General features: G+C 42.3%; 1 protein-coding gene across 10 annotated transcripts in view; it reads right to left on the bottom strand.

Annotated features, from left to right (window-relative positions):
* Window positions 1-20,656, bottom strand: part of obscna (obscurin, cytoskeletal calmodulin and titin-interacting RhoGEF a) — a 37,949-nt gene that overhangs the window by 6,946 nt on the left and 10,347 nt on the right. For 7 of the 10 annotated variants that reach the window (XM_069521992.1, XM_069521993.1, XM_069521991.1 and 4 more), the window contains 47 exons: window positions 20,122-20,388; window positions 19,775-20,041; window positions 19,368-19,634; window positions 18,998-19,264; window positions 18,477-18,743; window positions 17,940-18,209; window positions 17,493-17,789; window positions 17,109-17,366; window positions 16,700-16,966; window positions 16,070-16,336; window positions 15,628-15,894; window positions 15,117-15,383; window positions 14,662-14,928; window positions 14,139-14,405; window positions 13,631-13,897; window positions 13,111-13,377; window positions 12,592-12,858; window positions 12,191-12,457; window positions 11,796-12,062; window positions 9,472-11,700; window positions 9,307-9,379; window positions 9,125-9,219; window positions 8,923-9,035; window positions 8,600-8,800; window positions 8,403-8,485; window positions 8,106-8,279; window positions 7,821-7,980; window positions 7,593-7,694; window positions 7,267-7,431; window positions 6,984-7,142; window positions 6,659-6,836; window positions 5,973-6,086; window positions 5,725-5,892; window positions 5,383-5,485; window positions 5,163-5,292; window positions 4,613-4,718; window positions 2,797-2,905; window positions 2,312-2,445; window positions 2,109-2,221; window positions 1,700-1,868; window positions 1,380-1,467; window positions 1,052-1,252; window positions 894-954; window positions 734-811; window positions 473-645; window positions 281-307; window positions 2-154 (listed from right to left, as the gene is read on the bottom strand). In XM_069521992.1, coding sequence (XP_069378093.1) covers window positions 2-154; window positions 281-307; window positions 473-645; window positions 734-811; window positions 894-954; window positions 1,052-1,252; window positions 1,380-1,467; window positions 1,700-1,868; window positions 2,109-2,221; window positions 2,312-2,445; window positions 2,797-2,905; window positions 4,613-4,718; window positions 5,163-5,292; window positions 5,383-5,485; window positions 5,725-5,892; window positions 5,973-6,086; window positions 6,659-6,836; window positions 6,984-7,142; window positions 7,267-7,431; window positions 7,593-7,694; window positions 7,821-7,980; window positions 8,106-8,279; window positions 8,403-8,485; window positions 8,600-8,800; window positions 8,923-9,035; window positions 9,125-9,219; window positions 9,307-9,379; window positions 9,472-11,700; window positions 11,796-12,062; window positions 12,191-12,457; window positions 12,592-12,858; window positions 13,111-13,377; window positions 13,631-13,897; window positions 14,139-14,405; window positions 14,662-14,928; window positions 15,117-15,383; window positions 15,628-15,894; window positions 16,070-16,336; window positions 16,700-16,966; window positions 17,109-17,366; window positions 17,493-17,789; window positions 17,940-18,209; window positions 18,477-18,743; window positions 18,998-19,264; window positions 19,368-19,634; window positions 19,775-20,041; window positions 20,122-20,388 — 10,756 coding nt within the window. The remainder of the gene's footprint in view (window position 1; window positions 155-280; window positions 308-472; window positions 646-733; window positions 812-893; window positions 955-1,051; window positions 1,253-1,379; window positions 1,468-1,699; window positions 1,869-2,108; window positions 2,222-2,311; window positions 2,446-2,796; window positions 2,906-4,612; window positions 4,719-5,162; window positions 5,293-5,382; window positions 5,486-5,724; window positions 5,893-5,972; window positions 6,087-6,658; window positions 6,837-6,983; window positions 7,143-7,266; window positions 7,432-7,592; window positions 7,695-7,820; window positions 7,981-8,105; window positions 8,280-8,402; window positions 8,486-8,599; window positions 8,801-8,922; window positions 9,036-9,124; window positions 9,220-9,306; window positions 9,380-9,471; window positions 11,701-11,795; window positions 12,063-12,190; window positions 12,458-12,591; window positions 12,859-13,110; window positions 13,378-13,630; window positions 13,898-14,138; window positions 14,406-14,661; window positions 14,929-15,116; window positions 15,384-15,627; window positions 15,895-16,069; window positions 16,337-16,699; window positions 16,967-17,108; window positions 17,367-17,492; window positions 17,790-17,939; window positions 18,210-18,476; window positions 18,744-18,997; window positions 19,265-19,367; window positions 19,635-19,774; window positions 20,042-20,121; window positions 20,389-20,656) is intronic. The other 3 variants (XM_069521995.1, XM_069521998.1, XM_069521999.1) reach the window with 3 other exon arrangements.

The following is a 20,656-nucleotide window of genomic DNA, read 5'->3' as shown; positions in this document are numbered from 1 at the left end:
CTCTGGATCTGGCTGAAGGAGCAGGTGGAGAAAGCTTTGGGCCTCAGGGCTCCTGCTGGTGACATCAGGTGCGTCCCAGTTCAGGGTCCCCTCCCCCACTCTCAGTAGTGTTGCGCGGTCCGTCTCACCCACAAACGGGCATCGACCAACCAGACTGTCAAGATAAAGATAAAGTCTGATGTCAATAGTCAACAGAAACACATGGGGCACGTCCTTGCCTTTTGAATATACTGCATATGTATGATTTTTAGAACACTATCCAAACTGCATTGATACATACCAGAGATAAGCCATGACGCCAATAGCCCTGAAAGAGAGAATAAGAGATATTTCTTATTGTAATATAATTGACTAAAATTACTAGAGTGAGAGGCAGCAGTCTAGAACAACTGGAAATCAGAGAAATGTATAAAATACAATAACACATTATAAAATATGATTTGAATCAGTCTCAATTAGCCAGATGACTCACCAAATATCAGTGGCCACAGTGACTGGCTCTTGGTGAAAGATCTCAGGTGCAATGAACTCAGGTGTTCCAAACATGCTGTACTGGTGTCTGGATGTGTCCATTTCTTGGCAAAAGCCAAAGTCACAGATCTTAATCTCGTCTCTGGGTGGATATACCATCAGGATATTATCAGGCTGAAGGAAGAGGGAAAAAAAATGAGCTAAGAACTACATACTAATACAATAGTTAATAATATAGTGTTGATAAGACAGAGAAGCTTACTTTTATGTCCAGATGCAAGATGTTCATGCTGTGAATGTGGCCAACACCTTCAAGGATTTGCTGGATGTACGACTGAACCTGAAATAAGATGCAGAATATTAGTCAAAAGCCACAAATAAAAAAGATGAAATATACATAGGGAATAAATAAAAGCTTGTACCTCTTTCTCTGAGACTAATCCTCTCAGTAATAAATGGTCCAGAAGCCCATGAGAACAGCAGCTAGAAGTGGCGTTAAAGAACTCTTGACCACACAAATAAAAGTAGATGCTTGACTGAAAATCAGTGATCATATTGTAAAGTTTAACAGGGAGGATACATTTCTGTGATCAGCACCAGAGTGCGTCTGGTGCAGAAGAAGTCCAGTAGACAGGCCACTCTGGGATGAGCCAGACGTGAGAGCAGGTCTCGCTCCTGGAAGGCCCTTGTCCGAGTGCTGCTCCGCAGAGGCAGGAACTTGGCGGCAAAGACTTCACCTGTCCTTCTGTGGACCACACGCTTCACCACTCCAAATGCTCCCCTGAAACAAAGAAAGATGATGGTGGTCGTGTCAAATCTTAGCAGGAAACATGCAATAGTTTGGAGAATGTCAATGGGTTAATATAGAGAAGGTATGACATTTTTTGGCTTCTGAGAGTAAGGTTCACCTTCCAATTTCCTCATGAACATCATAGACAGAGAACAACTTCCTTCTCTTCCCCAGCTCCACCTCTCTCTCCTGACACTCCAGTGGACCTACAGAGAAACCACAGCCTATGAACGAAGGTGATCAACCACACAGACAGACAACATTCACGGCAATACTGATCGAGATCCATTTTTTGAAAAGTGGGATTGCAGATTGTAACATTGCTCAGTAGAGGGGACTACTATAGAGAAAATGACAACAATATAATTATCTGACATGCTTAATGATAAAGATACATTGACGAGTTGTGATGTTTAACAGTGCGTGCTGTTGTCTCACCTTCCTCCACTGTGAGCTGAGCCTGGCACGAGTCATGACCAGAGCTATTGTAGGCGAAGCAGGTGTATATGCCGCTGTCTTCGCCCTCGGAGCACACTATGGTCAGTGAGCAGCGGGCACCATGCTGTACCATCTCTACATTCTCATTGGCTGCAAGCTCGTCTTCATCCTCCAATCACAGAAGAGTGGAGTTTTATCAGAGATCAACAAGGTGTGTTTTATTCAGGGCGTCATTGTGAAAAATATAATTGCACTAAACTTTTTCTAGTTAAATATTGTTCAATAAAAATAATATATAATGGGATGTATTGTCAGAATGTGATTTTTTTTTACCATACCAATAATCGCATTACTACAAACCCATGTAATCAATCCCACTTTGGAAACCACTGATCTAAAGTGCTCCTACCTTGTACCACTGTATCTGAGGGGTAGGCCTCCCAGTGATGATGGCAGTAAATGTAGCTGGTTGACCAGGCTCTACACACAGGTCTTCAGTGGGCACCTGGATGGAGGGAGGAGCTGAACAGACAAACATAACTTAGTGAACATACTAAATTTGATAGGCGTTATACTCTATACTATGTAGTTTTACTAATATGACAAGAATACCATCTGTAATTTCCTGCATCGGTTCTGAGATGTAAATCTCCTCCTCTACTTCCTCCAGGTAACAGAGAGGCTGCTGGACCGACTCATCCATGGGTGTGGTGACGGGAACAGTCTCTTCAGTGCTACACTCTGCTCTGGAGAAAAAGAGAGGATGAAATTCAAGGATCCATCTATTAATCCATTATCTATAACATTTATCCTATGGGGTTTGCTGGGGGATGGAACAAATCCCGATATACAGAGACAAACTATCCACACTCAAATTCACACCACCAGCAATTTACAGTCAAATTACAAGTTAAAATGGTGTATCAAAACACCATTTAAATTAACCCCATATACATTTTTACTATTGACTACTAACTTCAGTGAAACTCATTATTAAACTTGAACTTTTACCAATCGTAGACATCATGCTGATGCTGATTTACGTCAATGGAGGGAAAAGGCAAAAGCATGTATTTTATAAGTTATCATTAACTTACTGTTCAGGGTATCCAGGAGTGAAGAGCATCTTGGCGATAGAAGTGGGGCTAAAATCAGTCTGTAACCACTTCTTCACAAAAGCAGTGGACCAGCCCTCTGAGTCTGCATCTATCACAACCAAAATAACAATCAGCAAGAATATGTGGATCACAGATTTTAATATTCTTCAACTATGTTTTAAGGAATTGTCACTTGGCTTTGACTTTAATGTAAATATATCGAAACATTGGAAAAAAGAAAAAGCGAAAGAGTACATTACCTGACATACCACGAGCAGTTTTATTGCATTTCTTACCTCGAGACTTGAGGGTTTAACCCCATTTAACCACCACATGAACAGGACGTGGGAACATGCCCACTCCTGCATGGGCGTTAATGGAACACCTGCCCAGCACATGACCATCTGATGTTCGTAGGAGTGAAGAGTTAGCTGGACATGCATGGGCAGGGAGGAAAAAGGGGAATGTTGGGTGGTTATTTGTTATCATGACAATGATGACTTGCATGGAACGGTCCATGTGAGAAACCTCCTCCTTTAGGGCTAGTAGAGGGAAGATGGAAACACATGTAGGTTATGAACAATGAGAGGGCAAACATGGTGAACCAGAGTCCAAAAGCCAGAATAAAAAATATGTGAGTGAGACTTCTTTATATCATTTGTCAAACATACAGCAAGTTTCTCATCAACATCTTCTGACGATTCCAATATCTGCCTGAATTATATTGTTTACTTTATTGCTCTAGTGTTATTGCTGAATGTGTGTGATAGTAACAGTACATGTAAATAACAGATTGAATATCACCGTATAATATAGGACAGTAACAGTGGTATACTTGCTATCTCTATATTTAATTGACTGCTGTTAGTTGCGGCACCTCTGTGGCTGAGCTGACTTTTGGATGATAACATGAATCTAATGGAGGAAAAGAATCAAATCTGTTTCAGTCCATGCCTTGTGTGGAAGGTTGAAACATGATGAAAAAAACAAACAAAATCATTCCATATAAAAAATGCATCAATTGTATGGGTGAGAGAAATGCTGTGAAATAGTGTATGGTGTTTAAGTTGAATAGTTGCCACAAGATCCCGATGGTTTATGGAAAAAACAAGCTTGATTTGTTAAAAATCATTCGAAATGAAAGAAAATTAGTAGAACAGATTCAGTGATCAGTGACACAGACTCACAACCAAAGAACAAAGGTAAGAATTAAGGTAAGAACTGGTTATGTGTATTAGGCAAGAGATGGTTATGTTTCAATTTTGGTTTGGTGTAAATCTGTACCATTTCCGCAGTCTGGGAGAGATGTTAAACAATGACACTTGCATTCAGCACTAGGCATTAGCCATGAGGTGAAAAATGGAAATGGGAAATATTAGAAATGTATTTGTACTTTAGTATTTTAGAAATACTGTGATATGATGCAATTAATAGTTGGAAATTTCCATGTCAGTGCCGAGACAAACTACTACAGACTCTGTGCTATAACCCGAGAGGATCTTGTGACAGCTGCTATGGTAGTTGAAAGTACTTATGATGTGAGTGTTTGTGAAATGGCAAAAAGTAAAAAACGTGAGTAAAATCTCAAAATGAAGTCAATTTGATCGAATGGATGAGTGGTAGTGGTTGAAAGTGGAAACTGATGCTAATGGTTGCAGTTTGTTGGAAAGTGAAGTCACATGGTGTGATGCAGAAAGGGCGAAGTAAAACTGGACAATGGCATGTGCTTCGTCCCGTGTGGAAGTGTGGGTCAACCACATGATAGTTTCCTGCATATGTGGAGGATATTTACCTTCAGCAGCTCTGCTAGTCCTACCTTTAGGAGGTAAGTCCTGAGGTTGGTCGTTCGCAATGTCAGTTGGTGGCACATAAGCGGGGCACAGACCAGCTTTACACTTGACGCAGCCAAACTCATTCCAGAGCTGAGCAACAAAACATATGACAAACTCAATCAGAATTATTTCAATGATCCCTGGGTCGAAATTTTGTTTTGTTTCAGTCACGCACTCTTGCAGAGATTAGAAATATATGCAGACCTAGAAAATTACAAAAGTTTGTAAAAATATGTGCATTATAATACAACATACAAAAAGAAGCCGAATAAGAACATGTGAAAATACAGTATAACAGATGAAACTTAAATCTTGAATTATGTGCTGACAGGGTGAAATAAGTCTAGGGCCTGTCTATTGTCTTATACTCTGAGATAGGAACTGTAAAGTCTGATAACTGCTTCCTGTGGCGCTCTGTATCATGATGGAAAGAGTCTGTTGTCTGTGAGTCTGTCTTCTTAAAAGAAGACCTCTAACAGTAATGATGAGGATTATCTTAATTGGTTGTAGGTTTTAAGGATATTGGGTTTATACCTCACACTCGTACTGTCCAATATCTGCCTCTGTTGCCCTGATGATTGTCAGACACAATATTCCACTCCGAAAATCATTCATGATGAGATATTTCTGCCGGTCAGTCAACTCTCTGCCGTCCTTCAACCACCTACAACAGATGGATACGTTTGAAAGACACAATGACCAAAATAAAAACACATCACAACCACGGTACGTCTTCTGTTTATCTCCCCCATACCTGATTCTTGGTAAAGGAGTGCTGAGCGTGGAACAAATGAACTGGATATCCTCTCCTTCTATCAGACACGCACTCTCAAGCCGACTCACAAATCTGGGTGGAGCTGCAGAGGACAACATACATTTTTTTTTAAGTTAAGATGATTGATGTAATGATTTAAGTTTGCAGTAGTACAAGGAATTGTTACTTAAGTGACAGCACTTATATGATGAAATATAATTAAGTGCTCACATCTGTCCTGTGCTCAGTGACAGCGCACTTATTGCAAGTAAGGAATGCAACTACAAACACACAAACTGATCCTCGAAAAGAGAAACAACTCAAGTGTCTCCCCAGACTCACCCTGCACCACAACCTTAGCCAGAGTACCAGCAGCTCCCATGGAGCTGGTAGCGTAGCACGTGTACTGTCCGGAGTCGTCTGCAGTGAGGCTGTCCAGGATGAGTCTGCAGGTGCCAGAGCGGTCGGCTGTAATAATATGACGGGGGTCGTCCTCCAGAGGATGGCCGTCTGAGGAATAGACAGGTATTTAGAAGAAGTTAAAAAACAACATAGGCAACAGTGTGTTTCTGTACAAGTTCAAAACTGACCTTTGAGCCAGCTGATCATTGGTTTGGGTGATCCTGTGACCTTGCATGTCAGTTTAATAGTCTGTCCTATCTTTGTTCTGCAGTCAGACAACAGGGACTCGAACACTGGTGGACCTGTTGATGAAACAGAAACAGAGAAATTCCACATGAAGCATTTGATATAAAAAAAATAATGCTACGACCCCATAACAATTCTGAGTAAAGACAAAGATTTACAACACCATGCAACTTTTTTGACATTAAACTAGCAGCGTCAAAATTAGTTTGATGGTTCACTGACTTGGAATAAGGAGAATGGAGCCTCTTTCATTCCTTCCCCTCACTTTGAAGGTCTGTTCTTGAACTAGGTAATGTAAGTATGTAACTGACTGATAATCACAGGTAAAATTGCCAGAATCAGAACCAGTAAGTTCAAGAGTAATGTCAAACTGTGGATCAGTTAAAAGGACTGGTAACTTAAATTGTGCAGAAGTCCTTCAAAGACATATTCACCACTTTGTCTTGAGTTTGGTATATTTGTTACAGCAGCAGCTCTTCTGGCTCAAGAAGCAGTAGATCATGGGTAATATCCACTTTTCAGTAAGTGGGACTACACAGATTGACTGGCTTAGTTTGTTCTATGCTCTGTAAAACTTTGAGAGTAGCTTTAATTCATGGTCAAATTTGACCTGTTCACATTTACTTACTGTTGGTGGGCAGACTGCAGTGTTGCTGGAGCTCCTTCAGGTCCTTGAGCCAGGGGAGTTTAGCCAGTGCGGAGCGGCCCTGCAGCGTGTACCTCCGCACTGAGCCCCTGTGCTCGTGCCATAACCCCCAGGATCTTTCATCTCCACCCACAGTCTCCTTTATTTCTACGTCATTCAGCTGAGTAGATCACAGAAGAGAGGATGAGAAAGAAAGATGAATGAGTGTTAGGTCACAAGATGGAAAAAGCAAAGACAGTACACTGTAGTACAGTATTTGTAATATCTTTTTTGGATTGACACACAAGTACACAGGAGCATATGTTACCTTCATTTTGTTCTTGAATGTGTAGGTGACACTGTTCATGCGCGTGTCTCTTTTCAGTTTACACACCACAATACAGTCCTTGAAGAGAAAGACTTGTCTCTGATGCCCTCTAGAGGCCGTCTTCATTTCTGGAGTGTCCTCCCACACTGTAAAGACTCCCTGGATGAAAGACAAGACAAATGGATACAAAATATAAGAGTTATATGTGACTCCAGATGTTAATATCAGACCATGAGCCTAACTTTAGAGTTTTTAGAGTTACAATGAAAACATCTGTAGTTACCTGTCGTTCAGGTTCACCCAGGGCAGTTAGAGGAGCAGGGTAGTTCTCAATGAGGGATACCTGGTGCAGGTTGTCAGACCTCCAGGGCAGACAGGACACCATGGAGAAGGCATCCTCCAACAGACAGCAGCTCTGACCACTTTTGGCTTTGTTCTTTATCAACTCCTGCCAATAAACAGTTTTCATTTACATCGCATGCGTTCAGCTGACACATTGCCGGAAGACACTGAAATGTGAGCAAGCACAAATGTTTACATGTATTTTGTTACAAATTACTTCTTTTGATGGTGAGTTGCAAAGTAAAGAAACAAAGGAGTGAAACTGACCTTCAGTAAAGCCTGGTAGGTTTGAATCCGCTCCAATGGTCTCTGGAGGAAGGTGAGAACATCCATGACCGGAGCATCATGCTGACCAGACTCTGTTAACCCCTGCAGTGTAATGAGCAATATATTAAAAAATAAAAAACATGACATAAGTGTTATGATGCTTCTACTTGGCAACTTTAATTTCCACAGTCATATTTATTTTTAAGTGCAGATAGATTATTTGAATACTTTGAAATACTGCTGGGTAGCTTTGTCAGTGACACAGGCTTCTGCTTGTGCTTGTCCCACTATGTAGTGAAGATACTTCTCAAAGTCTTCAGTGTGCTGGATCAGATGCATGGCCACATCATCGTCTGTGGCACAGCCTCTTAGACCAGGAAGGATGAACCTGGAAGGAAAGCAATGAGAGGAGGCTTCAGAAGAAAAAAACTGTGCATGAGGACAATGGAAACAATTGAGAAAAATAGGAAAGCATTGCATAAAATATAGTCTAATAAATGTATTGTGTTTTACCTGTCATGCAGCAACACAATGTCCTTGATATTTCTGAAAATGATCTCTTTCTGGTTGAGGATGTTAATGGGGATGTTGCGACTAGAGTCCAGATAATTCAACTGGTGAGAGGTGAATGTCTTCATCTCCTTCACAAACTCCTCCTCTCCATCAACCAGGCCTTGGACCAATTGACTGAAGAAAGGCAACACATTTTTATCGTTATTATCAAATGTAATAATCTTTTTCTTCGATTGAAAAAATGTAATTGCTCATAAAGTGGCTCCTAGTTTATTTAAAGTGTCAGAAAAAGCAGACCTCAGAGCTCTCCTGTACTCTTCTCCTGAAGACCCTATTCCATCAAGATCCTCTTGAGGGGCTCTAACTTGTGGGAAAGTCTCCTGTTCAAAATGAAAGTCATGTTTTATATTGTGGAAAGCCCATCCATTGTTAATTACATGACAATTGTTGATGTCAGAATGCAACAGGCTGATGTCTGGATTTACACATCCTACCCTTCTCTTCTTCTCTAGGTAGGCTGGACACACCCATCCTTGTCGAGCGGGGCTAGTTTTAGTGGGTTTGGTCCTCACCAGCCACCGGTCAGGATGAACAGAGTCCAGCACCTCTACAAACTGACCCTCCTTCAGAATAAAACTGTCCTTATTCCCACTGTTGGGACTGCAGTCAGCTCGAGCCACATACATTTCAAATGTCTGAGGGGGAAAAAGCACATGTATCATATCATATTTGTTGCATTAATGTTTACAGAGCACAGATATTAGGTCAATAAATATATTACATAGCTCCAACATAGAGCAAAACACGCAAAAAGTACCTCTCTGCTGTCCTCTTCACCTTCTGATTCTGATCCGGAGACGGTACTAGCTAACGGTGTGTGAGCACGATGGTGCTTTGGAGATGGTGTCCTCATTTTGCCATCAGGAGCCCCTACAAAAAGGACAGGAAGACAGCTCTAGTATACCAGATTGGAAACTGTTGGTGTATAACAGGAAAGATGAACAATTAACATTTCTTACCTACGACCTTCAAGAGTTGCTTAGGAGGTTGTGGAGAAGCTATCTCTTCTTTATCATCCTTTGGAGGTACTTGGTCTTCTGCAGCTGGTTCTTCCCTGTGATAATATTATATTTTGAGCACAAAATATATGATTAGCAATAAACTACATGAAGAAAACAAACAGATTCTTCTACACTCTCACCTTGGAACAGCAGGAGCAGTTTCAACAGGTTCCATTATATCAGGAGCTGTGTCGTAATCAGACGGACTTGACACTGGTGAAAGCGAAAAAAACAATATGTAATGTAGTGTAAATATGTGGCCAAGCAAATTGACCTTACACGTAGGTTATAAGGGAATTACTCACTGGAGCTGGCAGCAATAAGAGATGATCCTCTTCTTTCTTCCAGACATGTTGGTATATCCTGCTCCGTCAGGTTGTAGGTCTCCCACAGAGAGATGCTCACACTTTCTACATAGTTTGCATCATCTGTAGCTGCAGTGGGAATCTGACCTTGAATCTGGGGCTTTGGTGGTGCAAGTTGCAGAGGAGTTATGGCTGCAAGGGGTGGGTGTACAAGCTTCTGGGCTGCAGGAGCAGGCTGCTGAGGCTGCACTACTGTGATGTTTCCATTGTAGGAGGTTACACCAAACTTATTCACCACCTCACATGTATAGATTCCACTGTCGTTGGTGGTCAGGTTCTTGATCACCAATGTGCACTCACCATTTGCTGCGATCTTAGAGCGGCAGCGGTGGTCATTAGAAATTTCTGTGCCATTTCTCAGCCAGCGCACTGTGCTGGGTTTCCCTTCCACAACACACAATAGAGACAGTGTGCTATGAACGTCTGCACTCTGGTTCTTGAACACCTCTTTAAAGACAGGTCGCATATCTTTGCGGGTTTTGTAGCCTTTAAATGCAGCCTGGATCTTGACTGCAGCCACTTCCAATTGTGGCTCATCCTCGATGTCAAACTCTGGTGGAGCCTCCTCAGATGGTTGTGTCTTCTGGGGGATATTAATTGGAGGAAGACTAGAGGGTTGAGTTGACCCCTCAGTGAAAGAGCCAATGGGCTGGATCTCGCTGTGGTTCACCGGTATCTCAGTCAAAGCCTCTGAGAAAGTTTCATCTTCAGAAATATAGAGAAGGGGAACATCCTCCATCTTCTTCATCGTCTGTGGCCTTTCCTCCCTTCTCGTTGGCTCTACTGCCAGTTTAATTTCCTTATCAGCTTCAGTTTCCTTTCTCATGGGTTTCACCGGTTGTTTTATCGTCTGCTTGGTGTTTGCGTCTTTCTCTGGAGCTTTCACAGGCTGCCTAATATAATCGTCTGTCTCTTTTGTTACTGATGGTTTCCTCTCAAATCTGGGCTTCTCTTTGACCTCTTTATCCACAGGTCTTCCTGACTGTTTTATTGGCTGATTAACTGTTATTGTCACTACACCTCCTGTTAGCTCTTGTCCTTCGTGATCTGTGTCCATGTCCCTTGATAGTTGTCTCTCCGTTCCTCCCTTTGCTTTACTTTTTATCCTCACAGGTGGTTTTGGAGCCTCAGCCTCTCTTTCTGAAGGTTTTTCTTGTTGCTCAACTGCAGCTTTGTCCAAGCGATTTACAGGAACCTGCACCTGTGGATTTTTTTCTCTTTCTGCCTCTTGTTGTTTTAAACTCTCTCTCTGTTCATGGTATTCCTGTGAATCATTTACAGTTGTCTCTAATGCAAGAGGAATTACCTCCTCAGTTTTATTCAAAATATACATAGATGATTGTTTTCCCTCTGCTGTCTTTGCTTTAGATCTGACTGGTGGTTTTAAAGGTTCCTCTTCTGTCTTGTCACCTTCATTCATTGTTGACATTGCATGTTCCTTTGAATCCATGCCAATTAACTTTTCTAGAGGTTTCACAGGCTCTTTTCCATCCATGCCGTCCTTCCACTGGATTGTTCCTGGAGGTTTCATCTTCTTCTCAACCCCATTGATTACCTCTAAAGGCTTTCCTGGTTGTTTTAAGCTCGGTCCAACATCACCTACCTTATCCTGATACATTAATACCGGCTTTGTTTGTTCAACCACAGCATCACCCAGAATCCTCTCTGACTGACGTAATTCAAGGTCAGCTTTAACTATTCCCTCTGAATTCCTTCTTCGTTGTTTCTGCTCCAGGAAAACTTCCGTTTCTGATTCCAAAGATCTACCTGGCTCTTCGACCTGCCTGATATCAGTCTCCAGTAAACTCACAGACTTATCAGCTTTCTTAAACACCTCACCAACTTTTTCTTCATTCTTCTCCTGTTGTGTTATATTGTGCACAACATCGAAATTGTTCTCAATAGATTTTTCAAGTTGGTTTCCCTTTTGGTGTTCTTTATTCTCCCTCAGCAGAGACTGTTTCACATCCATCACTGGCTCCACATCTTTTTCTGAATTTGTAATAGATGCTTTCCTGTTAGCTCTCTTTTTGGGCTCTGGAGGAACAGGTTTGGCCTCTGGGAGACCACAATTCTCATTCTCTGGAGAAGGAGTTGTGTTGGAAACAGAGCCCTTTCGTCGAGGTTGTATCATGGGAGGCTCTGTCTTCGGTGCAGTAGATTGTAGCGCTTTGTAAAAGAATGAGAAACAATTTCAACAACAATATCTGTGGTGGAAGCTGGTCAAAAAATATGGAAACTTGATTTGTTCTTGATCCACTCACCTTTCACTGTCACAGTCGCAGTGGTCTCTACACTTTCTGCTTGACATGTGTAGTTGCCACTGTCCTCAGGTTTCAGCTCCTTGATGTGCAGCTGGAGGAGGCAGCCATCTTGTTTCATCTCATACTTTCTGTTTGCTCTCAGTGGCAGATTGTTCCTTCTCCATTGCACCAACACTCCAGACTTCGACACCTCACAGGACAAGGAAGCTGCACCTCCCTCCTCAGCCTCCACACTTACTAAGTCTTTCTTAAAGAATGGAGGCAGCTCTAGGTGGGGTAGAAGAAAGCAAAACATGACTTGAGACACTACCAGATAAGGTGTAAGTATTTAAAAAAAAGTATATACTCCCTCTAGAATTCATGTACATACACCCCGAACACCAACAAGCACACACCTTTCACTGTCACAGCTGCTGTTGTCTCTGCACTTCCTGCTTGACATGTGTAGCTGCCACTGTCTTCAGGTTTGAGTGCTTCAACGTGGAGCTCGAGGAGGCAGCCATCCTGCTTTATCTTGTGCTTCCTGCTGGCTGTTAGTGGCAGTCTGTTCTTCTTCCATTGCACGGACAGGCCAGGTTTAGACACCTCACAGGACAGAGAGACTGTACCTCCCTCCTCAGCCTCCATACTTTGTAAGTCCTTCTTAAAGAATGGAGGGAGTTCTGGGGACAAACATTTGGGGGATTACAAAACAGTCCAGGTAAGATAAAGACAACAGGAAAGTGTTGTAAAAGATATTATATGCAGCTGTAACACAAAAATGTCCTGAAACAGCATTATGAAAATGCAAACACACCTTGGACAGTCACACCTGCAGTGGTCTCTACATTTCCTGCTTGACATGTGTAGCTGCCACTGTCCTCAGGTTTGAGCTCATTGATGTGCAGGTGGAGGAGGCAGCCATCTTGTTTCATTTCATACTTCTGATTTGCTCTCAGTGGCAGATTGTTCTTCTTCCACTGCACTGACAGACCAGGTTTAGACACCTCACAGGACAGGGAGACTGCACCTCCCTCCTCAGCCTCCATACTCTGCAAGTCCTTCTTGAAGAATGGGGTAAGCTCTGTGAAATATTGTCATAAAGAGGGGGACATTTTTTACATAATTGATGTGCCAAAGACATTTCCAGATGTGTCTCCCTACAATTCTTTATATGGTGGATGGGTACAAATTCCTTTGTTTAAAATAAAATGATTCCCAGAAACCTGAGTCACTCACAAAACAGAATTAAAATGACAGTAAAACTACTTTTCTGTGGCTTGAGGGTATGTTGATATGGTAAAATTTAATTTGCACATTGAGGAAATGCACACACCTTTCACTGTCACAGTTGCAGTGGTCTCTACATTTCCTGCTTGACATGTGTAGCTGCCACTGTCCTCAGGTTTTAGCTCCTCCATGTGGAGCTCGATGAGGCAGCCTTCCTGCTTCATCTTGTACTTCCTGCTGGCTCTTAGTGACAGTCTGTTCTTCTTCCACTGAACTGACAGACCAGGTTTAGACACCTCACAGGACAGGGAGACTGCACCTCCCTCCTCAGCCTCCATACTCTGCAAATCCTTCTTGAAGAATGGGGTAAGCTCTGTGAAACATTGTCATAAAGAGGGGAACATTTTTGAACATAATTGATGTGCCGATGACATTTCCAGATGTGTCTCCCTACAAGTCTTTATATGGTGGATGGGTACAAATTCCTTTGTTTGAACTAAAATGATTCCAAGAAACTTAAGTCACTCACAAAACAGAATTTAAATGACAGTAAAACTACTTTTCTGTGGTTTGAGGGTATGTTGATATGGTAAAATTTGATTTGCACATTGGTGAAATGCACACACCTTTGACTGTCACAGTTGCAGTGGTCTCTACACTTCCTGTTTGACACGTGTAGCTGCCACTGTCCTCAAGTTTGAGCTCCTTGATGTGCAACTGGACGAGGCAGCCATCGTGTTTCATCTCATACTTCCTGTTTGCTCTCAGTGGCAGATTGTTCTTCTTCCACTGCACTGACACTTCAGGTTTAGACACCTCACAGGACAGGGAGGCAGCACCTCCCTCCTCAGCCTCCACATTTTTTAATTTCTTGTGGAAGAATGGCAGCAGCTCTGGGTATGCAGCACAGAGAAGAACATGACATTATTGAAGGCATGCCAAATGAGCACTCCACATACATTTAGTTTTCATGGTGTGATTTCGCTTACATTTTGGGGGAATTTGCTACAGTGGAAAATTCATAGAGTTTAAGATAATTCACACAATAATATTTAGGTTTTTAAAACTTTGATGCAGTACATCCTCCTATCATCGAGAGCTCAGTAAATTAATTACACTACAACAAGCGCACACCTTTCACTGTCACAGTAGCAGTGGTCTCTACTCTTCCTGCTTGGCACGTGTAGTTGCCACTGTCCTCAGGTTTGACCTCCTTGATGTGCAGCTGGAGGAGGCAGCCATCTTGTTTCATCTCATACTTTGTGCTGGCTCTCAGTGGCAATCTGTTCTTCTTCCATTGCCCTGCCACTTCAGGTTTAGACAGCTCACAGGACAAGGAAGCTGCACCTCCCTCTTCAGCTTCAACACTTTGTAATTCTTTGCTGAAGAATAATGGAAGCTCTGCAAAATGGGTAAGGAATAAAAAAAAAAAAACATATCATGCATCTTATGTTTAATTATGTCTGAGATCTAACAAATGCATTTGCAGACATTATCATGAGTTTTTCAACCAGGCTGCAATACAGAAAGTGGAGTTGCTGTTATCTCATTGTCGCCTGAAAAACTTCAGGCAAAGAAAAAAACTCAATTTTGTTACGAGGTTAAAAGCTCACAGAGCAAATACTAAAATGTTTTCTTTTCAGTCAAATTCACTCACCTTTCACTGTCACAGTTGCAGTGGTCTCTACATTTCCTACTTGACATGTGTAGCTGCCACTGTCCTCAGGTTTGAGATCCTCCATATGGAGCTCGATGAGGCAGCCTTCCTGATTCATCTTGTACTTCCTGCTGGCTCTTAGTGACAGTCTGTTCTTCTTCCACTGCACTGACAGACCAGGTTTAGACACCTCACAGGATAGGGAGACTGCACCTCCCTCCTCAGCCTCCATACTCTGCAAGTCCTTCTTGAAGAATGGAGGGAGTTCTGGAAAAGAAGCAAGACAAAACAGCATTGAACATCTATAAAGTGGAGGATGCTTGAAACCTCAGCAGAACATACATTTTTGAAAACTTTTTTTCAGGCTCCCTATATTCTAAGTTGGAGGGTTTATAATATAGTTTAGGTAGGAAAACATCAATAAAACGAATGTCAGAATCCCAATTCACACAAACCTTTGACAGTCACACTTGCAGTGGTCTCTACACTTCCTGCTTGACATGTGTAGTTGCCACCGTCCTCAGGTTTGACCTCCTTGATGTGCAGCTGGAGGAGGCAGCCATCTTGGTTCATCTCATACTTTCTGTTTGCTCTCAGTGACAGTCTGTTCTTCTTCCATTGCACTGACAGCCCAGGTTTAGACACCTCACAGCACAGTGAGGTTGTACCTCCCTCCTCTGCCTCCACATTATGTAATTTTTGATTGAAAAATGGTTGGAGCTCTGGGAAATACAATAAAATATTTAAAGAGTTTTAGCATGAGAACCAGCATTTTAGACATTCTCAATTAATAAATACGATTTAGAAAATGTTTGCGATAAATTAGTGATTTTTTTTCCCCACTGGAAAATATTGCTTCAATGAATGTCATATTAAATGATTCAAAATAAATTTGTGTATTTAACATTTCACGATTTAGAGCTTTCTGACACCATAAAACTTTTCAATTTCAAAATGCACACTCACCTTTCACTGTCACAGTAGCAGTGGTCTCTACACTTCCTGCTTGACATGTGTAGCTGCCACCATCCTCAGGTTTGAGCTCTTTGATGTGCAGCTGGAGGAGGCAACCATCTTGTTTCATCTCATACTTCCTGCTGGCTCTCAGGGGCAATTTGTTCTTCTTCCACTGCACTGACAGCCCAGGTTTAGACACCTCACAGGACAGGGAGGCAGAACATCCCTCCTCTGCCCTCACATTTTGCAGTTCCTCTTTGAAAAACGGTGGGAGCTCTGAGACAGATAAGAAGCAATAGATTATTTTGTTGTTTTATGTGGCTTATTTGTGTGATGTGTTTTGCCCAATATCATATCATAATTCAGATAATGACAAGAAAAAAATGTATAACTCAATTGATTTAGATATTGCTGACACTGTAACGTTTGCCATATGAATCTTCAAATGTACCTTTCACTGTCACAGTCGCATTGGTCTCTGCACTTCCTGCTTGACATGTGTAGCTGCCACTGTCCTCAGGTGTGAGCTCCTTGATCTGAAGATAAAGGAGGCAGCCATCTTGTTTCATCTCGTACTTCCTGCTGGCTCTCAGTGGCAATTTGTTCTTCTTCCACTGCACTGACACTCCAGGTTTAGACAGCTCACAGCACAAGGAGGCTGCTCGTCCTTCCTCAGCCTCCACTCTTCTCAGCTCTTTCTTGAAGAATGGTGGCAGCTCTGGGAAAAAGGATGAGACATCATTTTGACATCTTTCTATCTATGTGAGATGTCACCACAAAAAAGCAAACAGTGTAACAATGAATGTAATATTTCCATGTCAAAGCAGGCTCAGACAATTCTAGGAAGATAAGAGGTGCTATACTTGATGCTAGTATGTGGGATTGACTGCATGTAATTATGATACTAAAATCTATTTATTAAGTTGCTTTTGAGAATATAAGGGTGGGAACTGCTTTCTTTCAAAAATGTAAGTCTCCAAAAAAATATTTAAGTTTCAGAAACACAATTAAACAACTGACAAAGACATTACTTTTTGCTGACCTAGTAAAATTTGCTATGCACACATCCAGCTTCTCTCACCTTTCACTGTCACCGTCGCAGTGGTGTCTACACATCCTGCCTCACATGTGTAGCTGCCGCTGTCCTCAAGTCTGAGCTCCTTGATGTGCAGCTGGAGGAGGCAGCCGTCCTGCTTCATCTCGTACTTCCTGCTGGATCTCAGCGGCAGTCTGTTCTTTTTCCACTGAATGGGCACTCCCAGTTTAGACAGCTCACAGAACAGGGAGGTCGAACCTCCCTCCATGACTTCCACACTCTGCAGTTCCTCCTGGAAGAATGGAGGGAGCTCTGGGAAAATATGAGAAAAAGAACAGGGTTGCAGACATTCGAAGTAATAAGATGTAGAAGTTCATAGTATTATTCGATTAATCTAATTACTTAATACAGATAGCTGCTATAACAGTTAGCATTTCAATTATTTCCATTTTACCAGTAACGCTGAGTTTGGCACTGCTCTGCATGTCTCCTGTATCACATGAGTATATGCCAGTATCCAGAGGCTCCACATCATGGATAAGCAGTAGGTTGACTTTTCCCTGTTTACGTAACTCATATTTATCACTGTTGCAAAGGGGAATATGGTTCCGTCTCCAGATAACAGTGGAGGTAAAGTCAGAGATCGTGCAGGACAAAGTGGCTGTCTCTCCTTCCATGATCACAACATCTTTGGGATTCTCCTCGAATAAAACTATAATTTGAAATCACATAAAATAAAGGAGAAACACTGAGTTTGTAAGGTGGTATTTGAGATGTGCAGGATTGCAGATCTAACTAATGAAAAGCAAACTTTATTTGTCCCCATGTGTCTTCTAACCTTTGGGCTTAGGAACCACTAGCAGACAAGCAGAGGTCCTCTCTTCCCCAATCACAAATGCCACAGTGCCCGTCTCCTCAGGTGTTGTCATGGTGAGGACCAATTGGTGCTGACGACCCCGGCACGTCATCTGGTTCATCTCATTCCTCTGCAGAGGGCTAGATCCGAGCCACCAGACACCTTCACTCACATCAGCATGGCTCAGCTCACACACAAACACTGCATCCTCTCCTGCTGTCACCGTCACGTCCTGCAGCCCCGTAACAATCCGCACACGCTCTGTGGAGGAAGAAGCAGCTATATGCAGCTGGATTTTTAGAGATGGAATCTGATATGTTTACAATGAGTTAGATGAGAACAGCCAGTCAGTTCTTTTCATGCAACACTTCTTGTAATGAAGAAGCCAAATGTATGAGAATGAGGGATGAATTTCCAATTTTCACCTACCCCTCACGACCAGCTTGGCGGTGGTCTTCTTGCCTCTGGTGCTGCAGCAGTACTCTCCAGCATCCTCCAGAAGCAATTTCCTGATCTCCAGAGAGTGCGTGGCGCCGTTCTTCTTTATAATGCATCGTCCACTTTCTTCAACAACGATGTTGTCCCGCTTCCAGGTGACAGGGACATTAGCATTGGAAACTTCACAAGACAACAGCATTGGTTTCCCCTCCATTACCACTTGGTTCTCCAGCTCCTTCTCAAAGAATACAGATGCGGCCGCTGATAAAAGACAAACGGGAGATATTATATTGCAGAAGTGGGATTTGAACTCAAAACAGTACATACTGACTGGATTATCATAGAAATGATCATAGAAGTGATCGTAGAAACACTGACCTCACTTACTGAACCAAATCACTGGACTTCAATGCTATTTAGTCAGCATAATTATGTGGGATAGGTTTGATGTTAAGTGTATCTTGGGTTATATTTAGTCCACAGGGTGATATTTCAGGTGTTAACAGTGGCATGGTGTATTTCAAATACCTCGCACATTCACTTCAGCCGTAGTCTTCTGCTCTCCAAAGACACAGCTGTACTGACCGACATCCTCTGGCTGGGCATTTTTGATATGCATCTCAGCTACATTTCCTTTCAGCATCATCCGATACCTCCCACCATGAGAGAGCTGATCTTCGGCCTTCCACCACTGCACAGGCACCCCGACCCTGGACAGCTCACAGCGAAGGGACACGTTGCCTCCTTCTGGGGCCTCCTGGTTCTTCAGACCCATTTTAAAAGTGAGGGGAATCGCTGTGGGTGCATGGTGATGAAAAAAATCAATGCTCATGTTATGTTTTGCTAGCAGATAAAAATATTTTTATACAATATCATTAATTTCTTTAAAAATATTTCACCATTTTGTATACCTATCCAGTTTTTGCAGTTTTTGAATTTAAATGCATATATTTTAAACCTGCATAATCACAAAATATAAATATAGTGAATTTCTTAATTTCGAAAAAGAATTAAACATAAAAAAAGATTTGCATGCAGTACTCCCTTACGTGTAACGTCAACTTTGGCTGTGGTCTTGGCATCACCATAGACACAGCTGTAGAGTCCACTGTCCTCCAGCTGGGAGTTTTTGATGGTCAGCTCCATGATGCTGTTTCGATTTTTGATCTGATACTTGAAATTATTCTTCAGACGCTCCTCTTCTTTCCTCCACTCCACAGCGAGGCCAGGTTTAGATAACTCACAGGTCAATGTCACACTGCTCTCCTCCTCCACCTGCAAGTTCCTTAACTTCATCTTGAACGTGATGGGAGGAGCTGGGAGAGAGTAGAGGCATCGTCAGTGCCTATTTTCTCTGAAAATACTCAGTTACTTCATAGCAGTTCTTTAGCGAATCATATTTTCAGATCTTGATTTTACCTTTGACAGCGAGCTCAGCAGCTGATTGGCTATCTTTAGTCTTGCAGGTGTATTTCCCAGCATCACTCTCCTCCACGTTGTTGATGATCAGTTTTGTGAGACGTCCCTCCTGCTTCATCTCATATTTGTATCCAGGTTTGAGGACAACTCTGCCTTTCCTCCAGTCCACTGGAGCTCCAGGTTTGGAGAGCTCACAACAGAAAACTCCACTGTCCCCTTCCTTCACTTCCAAATTCTCAACCTCTTGTGTAAATATTACAGGAAGAGCTGTAAAGAATAAAAAGAATTGCAAATTAAGCAGAATCCCAAATTAGAAATAATTCTTATATCTGCCTTGTTTATGTCCAATGATATACCAAGTCTATCTCACTGTGGTTAAGAAGTGTCATGGTTGTAGTGAAGCCTACCTCTTACTTTGATGTCAGCTGAAGTCACTACAGTACCAACAGAGCAGCAGTACTCCGCTGAGTCTGTGAGGGTTAGATTTCTAATTAGCATCTCAGCCATCCTGCCCTCTTGCTTCATCTGATATTTGTCTCCCTCCTTCAGAAGCTGAGCATCTCTCCTCCACTCCACTGGGACCCCAGGTTTAGAAAGCTCACAGCGCAGCATCACACTGCCCTCCTCCACAGCTTCCTGGTTCTTCAACTTCTGCTTGAAAGTCACCGGAATTGCTGAGGAAATTGAAAATACAATAAAAGATGTGCAAATGATCAAAGCATCATCATGTGTTATAATGTGTCATGCCTCTAACCAGTGATGATGATGGTGGCAGTGGTTTTCATGTCTTCACAAACACAGCTGTATGTGCCGCTGTCCTCAGGCTGGCTTTTCCTGATGAGGAGCTCCAGTGTGGAGCCGTTCTGCTTCGTCTGGTATTTCTCTCCGCTGGTCAACACACTGTCTCCTTTCTTCCACTGCACAGGAGTGTCAGGTTTGGAGAGCTCACAGCACAGTGTCACCCCGTTACCTTCCTGCACCTGGATATTTTTCAGTTCTTGAAGGAATTTAATGGGCCGTTCTAGAGAGGGGAAGAAAAACATCTAAATGATTAAAACATATTGATAAACACCTGTCACATAGTTAATGTAAAAAAAACTTGTGTATTTTATATTTCCTGCAGCATACCCTCTGTTTTCTTCAGAGTAAATGCAAACAAAACACAAACAATCGAACAGCATCAACAGAAATGTAAAAGCTGCAAAGATAGAGGCTACGCCAGAAGCCCTGCAGTTTCAAAGTTCTGCCGAATGCAGTGGAAAAAATATCACAACACCCGGGGGTTGTTT

The sequence above is a fragment of the Paralichthys olivaceus genome, chromosome 3, assembly GCF_024713975.1.
Source record: "Paralichthys olivaceus isolate ysfri-2021 chromosome 3, ASM2471397v2, whole genome shotgun sequence".
NCBI classification, from domain to species: domain Eukaryota; kingdom Metazoa; phylum Chordata; class Actinopteri; order Pleuronectiformes; family Paralichthyidae; genus Paralichthys; species Paralichthys olivaceus.
Note: the sequence above shows the minus strand (reverse complement) of the source record. Positions and strands in the feature narration are given on the sequence as shown.